Raw genomic sequence first — 16,483 nt, 5'->3', positions numbered from 1 at the left:
AGTCACCACATAAGATGGGTCCACGAAGCCTTAGAAGCACATATTTAAAGGATAAGGCCTTCAAAGAAATTCCACCTTCTTCTGCAACAAGTATTTATGGTAGGTTTTAATCTCTGCTTTTATAAATACGGCCCAACGTGGCACCCTGTAAACATGTGACAAGCACAGGCTCAGGTTTCTTCGCTTGCTCTCAGTGGGCCGGAGGATCGCCTTACCTGAGAGGGCGTCCTGCGCTTCAAAGAACGTGCTGAGCCCCCCCTTGACACAGGCCAGGCTGCCCTCACTCTTCTTGTTGGCCTGCCGCTTCAGGTTGGCCACTGCCGCCTTGAGTTGCTCAAAACTGAAAGGAAACACAACCCAAATGTCTGTCACTCCTTATAAGCAGAAAAGAAACGAGGTCATCCACTGAGTGTAACATACTGGGAATGCCAAACCTAGGACCAGAGGCATAAAGATTAGGAATATACAGAACTGGTTGATAACAAAATTCTTTCAAATTCTTCTCTAAATCTAAAACTTTTATTATGATCCTTAAATTACAACAGCTATACAGAGTTTTGTGATCTCCAATGATAATTTCAAATATATTAGGCCCCTAAGTAGTAGATGTGCTCAGTACTTTTAGAACCTGCGTATAACAACACATGATTTTCCAGGTGTGGGGCTCTCAGTGTCTCCTACCTGATAGGAAGACACAGTCCTGCAGTGCTAGGCAGGATTTCAACAGCAGGATGCCTGCACACCCAGCTGCACCATGGAACTCTGCGTGGGTGTCAGCCTTCACATGTCCATTCACAGCCCTCTTGCCCTTGAGGAAAAAATTACCTAAGACCTGTAGATCAGCCCACAGTGTATCTGAGAGAGCCTTAGTATTTTTATCTCTTATGTATCAAACAGAGAATGAAACGGTAGACTCTAAATTTCAGAAGTTCTTTTTCCATTTGCGTTACAAAAATTTAGCTATAAAACTCTATATTATTAAGTACCATTATAGCTCTATACATAAAACAGAGCTCCATTCTGAGTTACAGTCAGAAAAGCATTCTGGGCACAGCCTTGTGATCCCAACAACTCAGGAGCCTGAGGCAGGAGGACAGAAAGCTCAAGCCCAACATGAGCAACTTCGAGAGAACCTGTCTCAAGAAAAACTATAAAGGCCTGAGCATGTAGCTCCATAGAAAAGCATTCCTCAGTCTGATTCTCAGTATTGAAAAAAATGCTCATAACATAAAATTAGAATCATTTCTCCAGTAAAAGAGCTCATTTCAGACATCAGATCAAATTTATATACACCAAGATCTTAGAAATAGTTTCATTCTAATAAGTAGATGAAATTTGTATTAAGATATATTTCAACAAATTGAATTTTCCAGAACACAAGTTTTAAACTATAAGCTGTTTGTTTTTCCAAATGTTCTAAGTGTAACTTTTAAATCAAACTTGCAAGGAAGTCACATATCTGCTTTTATAGAGTACGTAAAATGTACCTGGCACATAAAAGGAACATTTTAACGTGGATATGCAAGTATCTAGTTTTTATCTGATTTTAGGCCAGGTCTTACACAGTATGCTCTTTAGTAGAAAAAGCAATGGGCTGCTTTGTATTTTACACAAGAACTTAAAATTTCCATGTTATTTGAATAAGGAGTGAGTCACATTCACACATCAGTTTAGGTTTCCAGCTAAGACTACACATTTTAATGAGGCACACAAGGAAGGACCATACGGAAAAATAAAATGGAGGTAGGAAATAAAAGCCCTTTGGAAACAGACATTCACAGACTCACTGGTCACAGAGTACACTGACTGAAAGCTCTGTGACTGCACACGAGCTGGGTCCAGTTGTCAGACTACTGTGCCACACTGGCCCTGGCACCGCATGGGCCCTTCCCTGCTCCGAGCCCAAAGCCACAAACCTGGTGGTTGAGTGGTTCTCTATGAGATACCAGGCAGCTGAGAAGTTCTCGCTTGTGAAATCGGCACTCATTCCATGGAACAGCATTTCTAATTCCTTCTGAGAAAATTTACTTCTAAGGAGAAAAAAATTTAAAACACATTATAACTGTCACTGTCACAAAAATGCGACAGACATCACATAGTTAGTGTAACAAACACTAAATACAAAACCCTCATGGTGACATATGAGAAATGATTCAGAATATATATATATATATATATATATGCAGAAATGTATTTTCTATATTACAGTTGAATTTTTACCATGTAAACTTTATATGTATAGAAGAGAAATTCACTGAAATATAGAAAATATATCAACAAATATGATTTAAAAGATTCAAAACATAAAATTGACCTTTTTATAAATTCTACCAAACTATGAAATCACTCCCCATTCAAAATAAATAAAAATCCAAATTTCAATACAGTAAAGTATAAAAACACTAGATTGCTTTATTGAAATATTTTCATAAAGGAGCTATGTGAAGATTGTTTTGAGCTGGGAATGCAGCTCAGCAGCAGAGCACGTGCCTAGCACTTATCCTGTCCCTGCCCCGAAGCCTAACACTAAGAAAGCATGGGAATACCAAGAAACTACCTCTAACTGCAGCACCTGTCTTTATGTGTCCATGGGGATAAGAGTCTTAGAAGACACTTGTGATAACAACAGGCTACAGTGTCCGCAGCTCCCTTATTTCTTCTAAATTTTTAGCCCATTCAAATACTACTTAAATATATGGTGTAGGTCAGGCTATAGGCTGAGATGTGTCCAGCACAGAATACTCAAGTTTAGCCCTGACCTAAGATCGACACTCCACCTTCACCCAGATGTACAATTTTCCCTGATGAGAGCAAGTTGATGAGCCGCAGGTAACAAGGTGGGGGAAGGTAAGACTGTACCATCGCTTTGTTATTCACCCTCTCAAACTGTAGGGCCTGGGTGTGACAGAAGGAGAGGTAAGAACGGGCATCCTGCACTTGTCACTAGCACTAGCACTGGTGGCCTGTGCGTGCTCCCCACAGGCAATTCAAGCTGCGGAGTCTTCTGGGCGCTTTCACAGGCCCCATGCAGGCTGCGTCTGTCCGGGTCGGGTCGGGGGAGCCCTGTAACTATGGCCCGAGGGCATTCCCTTCTATGGTCATTCATTCAAGCCTACCAACTTCATCACACTTCAAAGAGCCTACCAGATTAGTGCAGCATGCTCCTCAGTGTGTCTCAGTGAGCTAAGGAGGCAACGCCTCCCCACTGCACATGACTCCTGGGCTGTTTCTCTCTGGTACTCTCTTCTCTGCCTTCCAACCACCCTGAGCTAAGCAGCTCTTCTCCTCCTTGCTTCTACCATGATGTCCCTGCCTTGGAGCCAACAGGCCATGACTGAAACCGGGAGCAAATTCAACCTCTTCTCTCTTTAAGTAGTGGGTGTTGGTGTTTGTGCCTTGGCATAAGAAAACTAAAACAGCTGGTGCCAAAGGAAACAGGGTCATTACTGTGACTGTCCCTGACCATATGGTTTAGAAACCTCTAGAACTGGTTTGTTGGAAAAGTTTGGGAAGATCTGGAAATGATAATGAAATAACCCTTAGAATACTGCAAGCAGGGCCTGACGATAATTCTGGTCAGAGTTCAAAAGACCAGAATGCTGGGCTGGGGAGACAGCTTGGTGGTCTAAGCACCTGCCTGGCAAGTGCAAGGACCTGGGTTTGATCCCTGCGACCACATGCCATGCTGGTCCTGAAACTCCAGGCATCAGCCACGGAAAGTGGGCATGGTGGAGCACACCTATAATCCCAGCACTGAGGAGGCTGAGACAGGAGGATCACTATGAATTGGAGCTACATAGTGGGACCCAGTACCAAAGAATAAAAGAACAAAAGGAAATTTTAAAAAACAGGACTTGTATGCTAAGAGGAATGCAAACACTAAAAAGCCAAACACTAAAATGTTCTCCTTGACTCCGGCAGAAAATTTGTCTATATTTTGCTCATGTTCTGAGACACTGTGGGAGGCTGAAATTAAGGACAGTAGAGTAATCTGGTGGAAGAAATTTCATAACAGCTCAACATTTAGACTGAGGCATGGGTACTGCTGGTTACTTTTAGATTTAGAGTGAGAATCAAAGGCAAATGGCAGAACATAAAAATCTGAAAAACTTTTATTTTGGCCCAAAAAGGACCATGACAAAGTTGGGGTCAAAGAAGGTATGGCTGCCAAAGAGACTAGGCATCTTGGGAATCAGCAAGACTACCCATCATGGGCATAAGGGTATAAAAATACACACTTTTCATTTGTGAAAAGTGTGTAATGCCGACTGAAGAAAGGCCTCCTAGAGGACTGGTTTACTCCCTCATATTCATATTTCATTGCTCTCATTCAGGTATGCAAAGGGTTTCATAAAGCTTGTCCCAGGGATCTGAGTGTGTCACCCATTCCCCTCTAACACCTCCCCTGCTCTGCTTCTCAGCCGCCATGAACCAGGCAGCTCTGCCCTCTACCACTCTCCTACTAGAGCATCCATGACTTGGAGCCAGGTGATCAGGGACTGACACTGTGACCAAATTAAAATTCCCCTCCTTTAAACTGTGGGTACTGAGTATTGTCTCATCTTGGTGACAGGAAAGTTGACCAGCACAGCTTCCTGCTGACACCGCTCAGGCAAAGTTCTCCAGCTGTCTTACTACATGCATCTCCCCACAGAAGTTCCATGGTATTCAGGGCCCATCCCCAGGGACAAACGCCAATCGCCTTGATCCCACACTTCCTACAGAGGGACTCCTCAGGACACAGGACCAGCCCTGCCACCAGGCCACAGCTACTTGCTATGTGCGTTTCAGCTGCAGAGAATATGGGTTCCTGGCATCCTCAGGAGAGCTCCACTCACCAGACAGCCCCACTCACTGGGCTCAAGTGGAGAAGATTGTGAATCTCCACACCCTCCTCCACAGCCCGGCATAGCACTTCCCAAGAAAGTCTTCCACGCATCCTCCCCACCTGAACGCTCTCCTTTATGTTTCCTAACAGAGCAAAGGATGCAAGTAGCAAAAGCGGATCTCAAGAATTTCCTTTGCAAGCCCTCCTTAGTGAGATACCACTTTCCTTCTGGAACGGAGCACAATAAGAAAGGTAGAAAGGGACTGTGGTATTAAGAAATGACTTTCAGAAAGGACACAGGATGCAAAAAATAGCAAGTAAAACAAAAAGTACAACAACAAAAAAAGATACAAAACTCACAAATACAGCAATTGCACATCCTGACCTCTGACAAAGACACTGCAGTCCTCACAAGTCTGAGTGCTAAGCCCTGACAACAATCAGCTTTAAAAAACACACAAAATATGTTTAATGGAATGCAAAGGGCTACATCCCAAACAGTAAAATGCCTAAGTAGCTGGTTCTAAAAGATACAAAGCTACAGTTCTCCAGAAATTCCCAGTCTCCACTCAATATTTGAAATTCACCTGCTTCTTAAACTTTAGTAACATGTTATCTGCAATAAACCAAATTGTTATAAATAAAAATTGAGTGCTACTGTGGGCGAAGTTACAAGCTTAACATGTAGGGAGGGCTCTAGGAGAAGGGTTGTTTCTTCACGCTCACACCCAGCCAGGCCCACACTCTCACGGAGCAGGAATGCACCTGACACACTGCACTGAGGCCCTAGAGCCTCTGAGAGGCTGACAGGTGCCCTGCAGCCTAAAGCTCAGCACGTAGGTCTGTCACACTGTGCAGAGTGCCACCGGCAGGCTGGGGTAGGGAAAAATCTTGGGAGACCCTGAAGCTATGCTCTGCATCAGTGTGAATAACGGGCGGGCTCCCAGAGAGCTCGGATTCAGGTGGGAATGTCTAGCACCAAATTTCATATACACATACACACACACACACACACACACACACACACACACACACACACCCTCCCTTGTGCTTTCAAATGGGCTGGGCAGAATCTGAAAAGTACTGGATCTCTAGGTCCAAATACCCAAGCCCACATAATCATCCTGATGATGAACTGCTTCACTATTATCAGTGATTTTTTTTTCTCTGATTACATAGGCTGAGACCTACTTCTAACACACAGATATCAAGTCATTTTGTGCAACTCCAGAGAATATATTATGCTCACATCACAAACGGCATCAAGGAGGAGCAGGAGGTAGAGATCAGAGGGAGAGAGCTGCCTAGCATGCACAAGGCTCCAGAGTCCATCCCCAATGCCAAAGGAAGAAAAAGATGCTACTTAACAAAATGTCAAAACTCTTCTTTCTCATAAAATGTAAACTCAGGAAAAGCAGAGGGGGAGACAGCAGTGCCAGAAGTCTTAACTGTCTGGGGCACCTGCCTCCCAGCACTGAAGCTGCCTCCAGTGGCGGCCTAGAGTGCTCAGGCTCTAGTTGGACTCCTTTCCCAGTCAGGATGCTACACTGAGGAGCTGAGAGAATGAGAGGCAAAGTAATACTCACTTTTCAATTTCAATGCCAAGGGGATTTGCAGGGCGGAGGGACAGAGGAGGGATTCCTTTATTCCTGTCGGTGCGCATGTCATAATAATTCATCTCATCAACCCACACAGCAGACTGGTCTAAAATGCCTGCACAAATGCAAAGCCCACTGTAGTGAGAGAAAGATACACACTCCCCAACCATGCATAGTGCTTTAGCTGTAAAGATGCCTGACAAAATGCCTGTCATCTGTGAGACTGAAGGACACCGCCACTCAGATTTTGTGTTTCAGTGCTTAGTGACTTAATCAAAAATAGTAAGACTTCAAACTACTCAAGGAGGCTGAGGCAGGAGGATCAAAAGTTTAAAACAACTGGACAACTTTGCAATACCCTGTCCCAAAGTAAAAATTAAAATTTTAAAAAGGGCTGGGGGTATAGATGAATGGCAGAGTACCCTTGGGTTCAACCCCAGTACCCACCCCAAAACTAAGAATCTATGAGAAGAAAACAGTAACACGTCTAGGTTTATGTTTTTGTTACATAATTTAGTAGAGAAGACAAGCCTCCAAGAAAAAATACTGCAAAAACAAATGTATTTTACAAACAATAAATACTATAATATTCGTACATCGAGAAATATTACTGTTTAAGTTGGTCATAAAATTGAATCTTGGCTCTGAACCATAGTATTTGATTACTTGAGAAGATTGTCAAGTCATTTAAATCTTTAGAAAATGGCTCAGAAAACCTGGTGTGAAATATTCAAGCCATGCATTTGTTGAATGAAAATATTTTTACTCATGACTACTGGCAGCTTGTGCATTAGCTCACTTGTTTAAAGCACCTGCTTGGGCAGACTCAGTCAGGCACAGGATCGTGGTTCGATCCACAGCTCCACATGCCGCACTAGACTCACCCTTAGAGCAGCCTAAGCCAAGCCAAAAAAAATCCTACTCATGACTACTGATAAATATATGATTATACTTTAATTACATATTTGATATAATTATGATAAATCATATATAATTACATTTATGATTTTATATTTAATATTTTGAGTCTCTTCTTTCAAATTCTATAAGCTAAGAAATATTTCATTTTCAATGAAATCCTAATGTTTTTTAAAATGGTTCTTGAAAACTCAGGAAATGACTCTCATTTTCTTCCACAATAACAAACAGGTTCTCATGAATAGTCATGTAAAGTAACATACAATTTTCCATTTCTCTTTCATTTTAGTACTGTTATCAATGCCGGAAATTTCTAGATGATAAACAACAGATTTTTTTCCTATATCATGCTAAAGTCAATTGGGGAAATTCAACAAAATAATTAAATTGGCCGAACATTTGGCAAAGCATGTATAGGCCATGAAGCAGACATGACTGTGTGATTCTGGGATATGGGACAGGTGTGGGAAACAGGATCTCACTCTGTGAGCTCATACTCTTGTCATTCAGCTCAGCACAGGACACACGAGCAACCACTGAGGGACCTGAGCCAGCACAGCCTGAGCAGAGACCCATCACACAACACAGGCACAGGCACCTCCCAACAGGCTACGAGAACCTGGAAGAAGGTGGCTGCAGATAAAGGGAGCCTATGAACCCCCAGTTCAGCACCCACAGTGCTGCCAGGGTACTACAGCGGCTCTGTCTGAGGTCTGTGCCAGGCCAGACACCGTGGAGCTCAGAGCAGTGCACTATCAATAACCACACAGTACCAGGTCCAGGCGCATGTTCTAGGACACGCTGCTTTCACACGAGTTCTCATGTGCTGCATGCTATGCTACAGAATGACGCTGTTTATCAAATGTTCCAATCTCCAGAAAACCATAAACAAATGCCTGCTTTAATTTCAGTTCAGTTTTTTTAAATGATAAATAATAAAATAGGACTGTGTATAGTATTTATATCTTGTATAAATATATTTTATAAATATATTTGTGTTATATATAATGTAACATAAGTATGTGTATACACACAAAAATTCTGAATTTTCATTTAAATTCCTTAACTAAAAATACATACATAAATTCTTTAACTGCTCATTTATTTACAAATATAGGAATTTGTGCTCATTTTGACAGCACATATACTAAAAATACAGGAATTTGTGGAAGATGATGACAGTAAAGCTCTATGCTTTTAGCAAAGAAAAACTGATCCCACTTAGGAGGCAAATTAGTGAAACATCTCAGAACTTTAAAAGGGCTGCGGGCATAGCTCAGTGATGAAACGCTTGCCTAGCACAGGGATCCTGCGTTCAGTCCTCAGCACTGAAAAGGGAGGAGAAAGGGGGAAGGGAGAGGGGGAGGGAGAAGGAGGGGAGAGAAGGAGGGAGGGAGAGAGGGAGGCAGGCAGGCAGGCAGAGCGAGAGGGAGGGAGCTATTGGTAAGATATTTTACTTTTCTATGTAAAGAGACATAGCGCGTGGGTTTAATCCTGCCAACGATGTTGACTTTCCTGTGTAGGATCTGTGCCCTTGAGCCAGGACGTGAGCAAGCCACACAGGCAAGCCAGCATCACTCTTACATTAGGAGGCGAGACGAGGACATACAGAAGTAAGCAGGAAAATAATCTAGAATCACTAACATACCGTGCAGGGAGCTCTGCTAACCACTCCACATTTATGCTCTCACTGCCGCACACCTAGGAGGTGGCCACATCATCCCTTCACTTTTACCCACCAAGAAATGGGCACTCGGGCAGGGACAGGTATGTGCAGGGCTGAGCACTGCTCCTCCGGCCGGCTTCCCCGCTGCTAACAGGAGCCCGCAGCTACAAGTAAACGAGGAGGGGCACCCAGTGCCAGGCCTGCCTGGACCCCAGGAGGGAACCTGGTGGCAAGGCAAGGGAGCGTCACATAGGCCACTCCACCGACCTGCAGGCTCGTTCACCTTGACTCCAACCCCTACCACAGTGTCAAACACTTTAAAAGTCGGTGCCAACAAAATGCACACAAACTCGTTACCCTCAAGATCGGACTCAAAACTGGGAAACCAGATGTGAAACCAAGCGGCATCATGCACGGCTAGGAACCCCCAGGTCGCCTCCGAGTGCTGCCTCTAGCAAAGAGGCCGGCTTCAGCCAACACCCGACCTCCGTCAGACAAGCACATAGCAAATCCAACCTAAGGGGACAGGAGATCAAGCTGCTTCTATGCTAACACACCAGTCTTAAATTTTAAAAGATAATCTAATTTTTATATCCTTCTTTAAGATAAATTCATTAGGTTTCACCTATTTTTTCAGGTTTGAGTAGCTTGAAAGAGACTGTTGACGTTCCTCGGCCGCCTGACTTGGTGGTGACGATGATGCCCCCTTTGTCGTCTTTGGCTTGTCCCACGCGACACACTATCTTACTCGCAGACATCCACTCTGCTGTCAGGAGGCAGTTATGTCCACAAATGGTCAAGCCTAAAGACAAAGCACACATGTGACAGGGGCCAACACAATGACAAGGCATTAAACGGGCTTCACGGCTCTAACATGAAAGGAGCAGCCAGTCACAACACCGCCTTGTTCCACGTCATTTTTATTATTAATATATCCGACAGTATTTGCACACATACTGCTATCTCTGTTTTCTCGTCTCCAGTCTCTGATATTTAGGACTTCTTTCAGAGTACATTTAAATTTCTTCAATTATCAACAGATTAGAACAGATCAAACAAATGTCCAGATATTCCAGATTACTTAGACTATAAGAATCTTAAATTATTTGTCAGAAGTGTTAGAGGGGCACTTCTTGTTGTTATTAGAAATTTAAGTTACTGATATGTTCTTAAAGTGTACTAGTCCCTAAAACATTCTATATTCATCTTCCTCAAAAGAAACAGTGTTTCTTTTCCTAGTTATCTGTTTCACATGGTATTACAGAACTCAAGGACAGTGTGGAATGTGCTAAGCCCAGGGAGGTATTCTCCGGCTTTCTGAGATTGCTATTCATTTCTTTTACTTGCAAATCAGTTCTCACACTGGCAGCTCATGGGGATTTAGTACTTTCTTAATAAAAAGATCACTGCATGACTCTTCCACTGTCCTTCTGTACCTGTAATGAACACTCCCCGAGGGTGAGGTCAACTCCTGTCCATCACCTTCACCCACAGAACAGGAGAGGACAATCCAGGCTGTAACTGAGCAGGGAGGTGCTGAACAACCCTCATGCCTACAGCCAAAATCAGGCAGAACACCAGTACAAGCCCACTGGACTCTTGTCTTCTAGCTTATTTCCTTTACACTTTTCACTGCCACAAAACAGACACTAACCTAATGAATACAGAAAAAAAGTAACTACAAAGTGTGTGGCACAGACCCCAGCAGCTAACTCCTTCCCATTGTCAAAAGTACTCGGCAGTCAAGCAGCAAAAGCAATTTACTTTCAGCTACCACGAGCACTTCAACTAATGACAGATCTGGTTTTAAACTAACTAGATAGTTATAGCTTACTATAATTTAAAGCACTATCTAGTAATAGTTCTATATTAATTATAACGGAGTATATTTTTAAGACTTCTTTATATTGCTTGAAATAATGGAATTTAGGAGTTCCTCTAAAATACCTATTGAATTATTTGTACAGGGATGCAACTTTGTTTTACTAATAATAGCATTTTTTCAAAATGGAAAATAACCTTTAATATCTCCTTATAATCAGTTATCATAAAAAATGTTATAAAAGAGGGCCTGGATTTAGCTCAGTGGCCTAAGAGCCTGCCTGGCAAGCATAAGGTCCCGAGTTCCATTCCCAGTAACAAAGAAAGAAAGGAAAATGTTACAAGAGATGGAAAACTGAGAACCACTGCCCAGATCAGCACAGTACCCACTGCCCTCACACTCCCATCCACACACACGTCTGTGTACTTTCACAATGAATGGGGTGGGGCAGGAAGCTGAAGCAGAGGGCTGAGTTTGGGACCAGCCTGGGTGATGAAATGATTCCCTGCCTCAAAAAATAAACAGGTAAGTAATAAAATGAAAAGGAAATATTTTCATTTGCTATCTACCTATTTACAGATTGTGAATACTTTGCTATCACTTTTAAATTTTGTAATATCGAAAATGTCTTATGATTTTAAATATGAACTCAAGGTAGGAGACTATTTCTACAATAAATGGCAGAGCAAGACCAAGGATCAGGGTTCGATCCCCGGCACCACATGCTGCACCAGGCGTAGTGGTGCACACCTAAGATCCCAGTGCTGGGGAGGCTGAGAACAGGAGGATCACTACCAGTCTGAGCTGCGTAATGAGACCCTGTACAAAAACATTTAAAAATGAATAAATAAATGGCAGAACATAAACTCACTCCCAATTTAAGTTCCCTGCTAGACAGCTGGATTAACTAATGGCCAACTTGGAATACTCAGCTGAACTGAGTCTGTGTGGTGCTGGGTGTGGAGGGCCCACATGAGAATCTGATTCTCTTAGAGAAGCTTGTCACACTGGCTTTCGGAAGTGCTCAGAGGGTTGCTGTGGCTGAGGATGGCTGCAACTCTCTTTGGGGGAGCTCTGGCCTTTACTTCAACATTGCTCCCTGGCTCCAGAGCAGATCCCTCAGCCTACAGCACGGGTCCTCCATCCCTGCTGATGCACACTTTCTAGCTTCCACCACTGACCATTGGGCCTTCCCAGTGCAGATCCTTGAAACACACTTGCATGCGACATTGTCGTGAACTCTAGGCCTCCAGGTGAAATGTGCAGGATACTGCCATGGGACCCAGGCACTCAGCTGGATTCTGTGGGGCATCTGACTTTTTGGGTGATGATTATAAAAAAAATCCTATAAATTAGTGTCCTGTACTAAATCTATTACCTCGCAAACGCTGACTATAACAGCTATACTACAATGAAACTGAACTGACAGCAGATTTCATATTTACTATCTAGACAAAGTCTAAAAACCACATTCACAGGACCAAACACAAGTGGCTCCCAGGAAGCGATGAGGCAACAGAGACATGATGCTCCACCAACACTTGGTTCATCCCGGCAGCTTGCCTCAAGGCTGTTCTGACTGAGCATCTTGTCTGCATTTTTACTGTAAAAATTAATAATCAGTACAAAGTTTCAACAGAGATTTCAATGGATCATACTGGAGGTTATGAAATGAAAAGAAGATCACAGACTGATCTTTTTCATTTTTAAGCACATTTTTGCTAACTTATTGAAAGCTATTTCTCTGAAACATAATAGCATCTTTCTCTTAAAGTGACCTATAAAATTCTAACTAAAGTACTTTTTATAGTGTTTTCTTTGGCTAGTGTACCTGTCATCTGAGTTTAAAACACTTGAATTATTTAGTAGGCTATGCTTGCTTTTTTAAAAAATGGTTTCTTGGCAACACATGAGGCAGGTTGAAAGCTGAACTAGCAAGGTTTATGAAAGTAATACACACTTGGTTATGTAAGAACACCACTGCCTGAAGCCGAAGCTAAATTACAATTCACACAAGCTAGTAACTGTCATGTTTTGACACCCATAAAGACTGCCAGTTAAAATTTTAAATGTAATTTCCACCTCCACGGTGTATTTCCAAGCACTGTGAGAATTTTTCTACATGGGTAATGGAATATCTGGATTAAACTACACCAAAAACCAAGACACAGGACTAGATAAGAGTATCTTTGCAAGAACAAATTTGAGGCATATCTACTAAAGAAGCAAAAACCATAATCAGAGAAAATAATATGAAATGAGATAATTACATTTAACACTAACAGAAGAATTATTTGGAAAGCAAAACTCAGCTATTACATACAGCGCTGAGCTGCAGTTCACATTCTCTTTTGAAATGCTTCACCAAATGAGGAAAAATCCACCCACTGCCAAGCAGTTACAATGTGGAAAAAGTCAGTTCTAACTCAGAGCACTAGTGCTGTACCAGTGAGATCCCGGCTAAGAAATGGCGCGTGCGAACATGTGTTCACAGGCACACAGCTGGAGCAGACCGTACAATACTGACACTTTACGCTCAGCCCCAGCTGTCCCACACTCCCTTTTCTTTGGACCTTGGCTGTATCTTCACCATCTACACAGAAAAGAGCAAAACAGAGGCAAACACCAGCAGTGGGAAAATCTGAAGTACTCGTTGAAAGATAATATACACAATAGTTAACAAAATAATGACTTCCGCAGAACACTAAACAAATCATTTTTATCCAGATGGTTTTAAAGTGATAACGTTTTTCTACCTGTTTCACTACTTCAAAGTAATGTTCGTTGCCTCAATGGCCCAACACAAACCCCTCTGACACAGTGAATCCCACATACTCGTCCTCACCTATGAGGTCAGTGGAGCCAGTACCCAGGTTCTCCCCTCGGATGGTGACCTTTGTCCATGGGATTCCTTCATTCGGAGAGATGCCTGTCACAAGGGGGGGCTGTCGTGACCGCGACATCGTGGTGGGTGCAGCAAGCTGGTGATCTAGCTACAGAAGTGACCTACTGGAAGGAAAAAGAATTAGGGTCAACTGAGAAACCCTGAGCACCACACCTGAGTGGCTCTCCTGTACCACACCCAAGTGTCCTTCTGGCCTGGAGACAGCAATCACAGACTGCACCCATGATCCCATGTAAGCCTCTCCTCCTCTACTCTGTGTGTGTCAGGAACTGCATCTTATCCAGGAGACACGGCCTAAGACAGGAGGTTATGTATGGTAAAGATGTAGGAAAACCTTTGGCAAACACAAAGTAGCACATGACCCTCAAAGTGGTGCTACCACAGCCACTGGTCCTCTTTGCCAAGCACCCTTGTGCACATCACAAAGTTCAAGGGAAAAGACCCAAAGACACTGACATGCAAGTGTCCCATCAAAAAGGAGGACCACCTGCCCTCAGACTATAACTGAGGGGCTAAACTGCTCTGGACAAATCAGGCTTTGGGGCCTATCCCTTACTTTTCTACTGTAAATTTGTAACAGTACCAACTGAGCATCTCGGTACCTTTCCCTGAGAGATACAAGAGCCAGGCTACATGTTTACTCTCTTTTACCCACTTGGTATTATGAACAGCAAGCTATGTGCATCCTGCAAAAGTGGCAAAAGGGATTTTTACCACCTTATACAGCAATGTGAGTACTGATTGGGCTAGTGCAAACATTGTGAAATGGCCATGCAACCAAGTGGAACAACCCAATGTTAAGTCTGAAGAAAAAAAAAAAAATTACAGTGAGACTCTTGGCAGGTTAAAATGTATTGTACTGAATGCAAGCACTGCCTTAAGTGTTGAAAATTAAACGAAATGCAATAAGATGCTGTGAAATACAAAGGCTGAAATGCAAGTTAAATAGTCTGTATGCACCAATAGTCATATTGAAAAATGGATTTATTATGACACTTCATTAGGTGACCTGAAACCATTCACAGGCCTGCTATAGCTAGCAGGGATTTCTCATGGTGATCTCAGGAATGTAAGGCTTATTTAAAACTGATGGTTCAAACTACGCCATAACAATGTATGTCCTTGTAGCTATCAAGACATTACACTTCCAAGTTAGACATTTATCCTTGAACTCAGCCACAGGTCTTTATTTGTAGGTAATAAACCAAATGATATTGTGAACACACTTGTTGCTCCTAGCTTCCAAACTAATCAGCATGTGGCGTTCAAAAATTCGTTTACCAGTTTCCAAATGATGTTACATATGCTAACAGTACAAGATAACCAACACAGGAACAGTACATAGGAACAAAACAGAAACTCCAAATGAAATGCTGCAATTTCGAAACATAGAATTGTAAAGTACAATCTTTGGATTTCAGAAAGATATAACACTGGCCCTGTATTTGGCAAAGAAAAACAAAGTCGCATTGCCTGTATTAACATTTCACCATGATGGAAAAATTAATACAGAAACCTCTACAAAACAATAGCCTGAATGTTCCTTTCTACAGAAAAACCAAAGGTGGGGTAGATGTTGTTGATAAATTATGCAGCAACTACAATGTCACTTGAAACATAAAGCATTGGGCAATGGTTGTTTTACCCAATCATAAATGTGTAGTATAAATTTGATAGTTTACAAAAAAAAATACAAAACATCATGGAGAAATTTTCTTAGAGGTTTGGGACTGGAGCATATATGACACCATTCACAGTGCAAGAAAAAAACATTTCACCCAGGAAACTAAGCAAAAAAATTATCCACACTGGTGATCTTTTGGGTGAATAGGCAGGCAGAGTACCACAAAGATCTAGTATGACAACAGGAAAACAAAAACGTCAACTGTGCCCTCCAAGAAAGTACAGGAAACCAAAACACGCATGCTATCAGGGTAGCAATGCTTGCACATGGAACGTGTCTTTGTCACGTCGAAAGATAGCCTTGGGTGTGAGAGTTAAAGCAAAGATCATTTTCGTGGCAGATTTTTTTGTTTACACTGTAATTCACATAGGTATTTCTGATGTTATCTTTTAGATTTTTGTAAGCAAGCACATAACTGATGCGAAATGTTGATATCTAAACATTCCTTACACATTTGATATTTTATTGATCTTATTTCCCTGCTGAGTGCATGCTGTACAATACAGAAGGAAGCACAAAATAGAGGGACAAGACTTCCACATGGGAAAGGAAGGCTAAGCACATCAGCTGTCAGTGAAAGAGACGGGGACATGAAACGTATGGATATCCTGTGTGACGCTGTCTCTGGTGTGACAGTTGGAGCAAGGCTTATGTTTGTGGTAGAGTTCCATTGGTATTTTCAGTGTAGTTCATAAAGGAATTTATTTCTGATGTTCTTTTAGGTTTTGTAAGAAAGTACACAGCTAATGTGAAAATGACGATGTCTATTCTAAGCACTCGTTACATATTTGATATTTTATTGATCTTATGCTCCTGCTAACTGTATACTGCATAACATGTTAAGCCCCTGAGATTTCAAGTATGTTCTACAGAAAAACACACATACTGTTAAATTCTTTTTTAATTATTTATTTATTTGGCACAGGGTCTCGTTACACAGCTTGGAGTCATAGTGATCCACCTGTCTCAGCCTTCCCAGTGCTGGGATTACAGGAGTACACTACCACACCTGGTTTCAGGGCAGGCACAGCACACCTGGGGTTCTGGGTTACTGTTAATGTA

General features: G+C 42.3%; 1 protein-coding gene across 2 annotated transcripts in view; it reads right to left on the bottom strand.

The window, feature by feature from the left end:
• Nucleotides 1–16,483, bottom strand: part of Exoc2 (exocyst complex component 2) — a 150,560-nt gene that overhangs the window by 111,943 nt on the left and 22,134 nt on the right. The window contains exons 2-6 of one of the 2 annotated variants that reach the window (XM_023712082.1): nucleotides 13,678–13,841; nucleotides 9,636–9,812; nucleotides 6,415–6,541; nucleotides 1,917–2,030; nucleotides 216–340 (exon numbers count right to left, since the gene is read on the bottom strand). In XM_023712082.1, the coding sequence (XP_023567850.1) occupies nucleotides 216–340; nucleotides 1,917–2,030; nucleotides 6,415–6,541; nucleotides 9,636–9,812; nucleotides 13,678–13,795 (661 nt within the window). In that variant the 5' untranslated portion in view covers nucleotides 13,796–13,841. The remainder of the gene's footprint in view (nucleotides 1–215; nucleotides 341–1,916; nucleotides 2,031–6,414; nucleotides 6,542–9,635; nucleotides 9,813–13,677; nucleotides 13,842–16,483) is intronic. The other variant, XM_004628412.3, reaches the window with a different exon arrangement.

Source organism: Octodon degus, unplaced genomic scaffold (assembly GCF_000260255.1).
Source record: "Octodon degus isolate 3935 unplaced genomic scaffold, OctDeg1.0 scaffold00023, whole genome shotgun sequence".
NCBI lineage: Eukaryota > Metazoa > Chordata > Mammalia > Rodentia > Octodontidae > Octodon > Octodon degus.
Note: the sequence above shows the minus strand (reverse complement) of the source record. Positions and strands in the feature narration are given on the sequence as shown.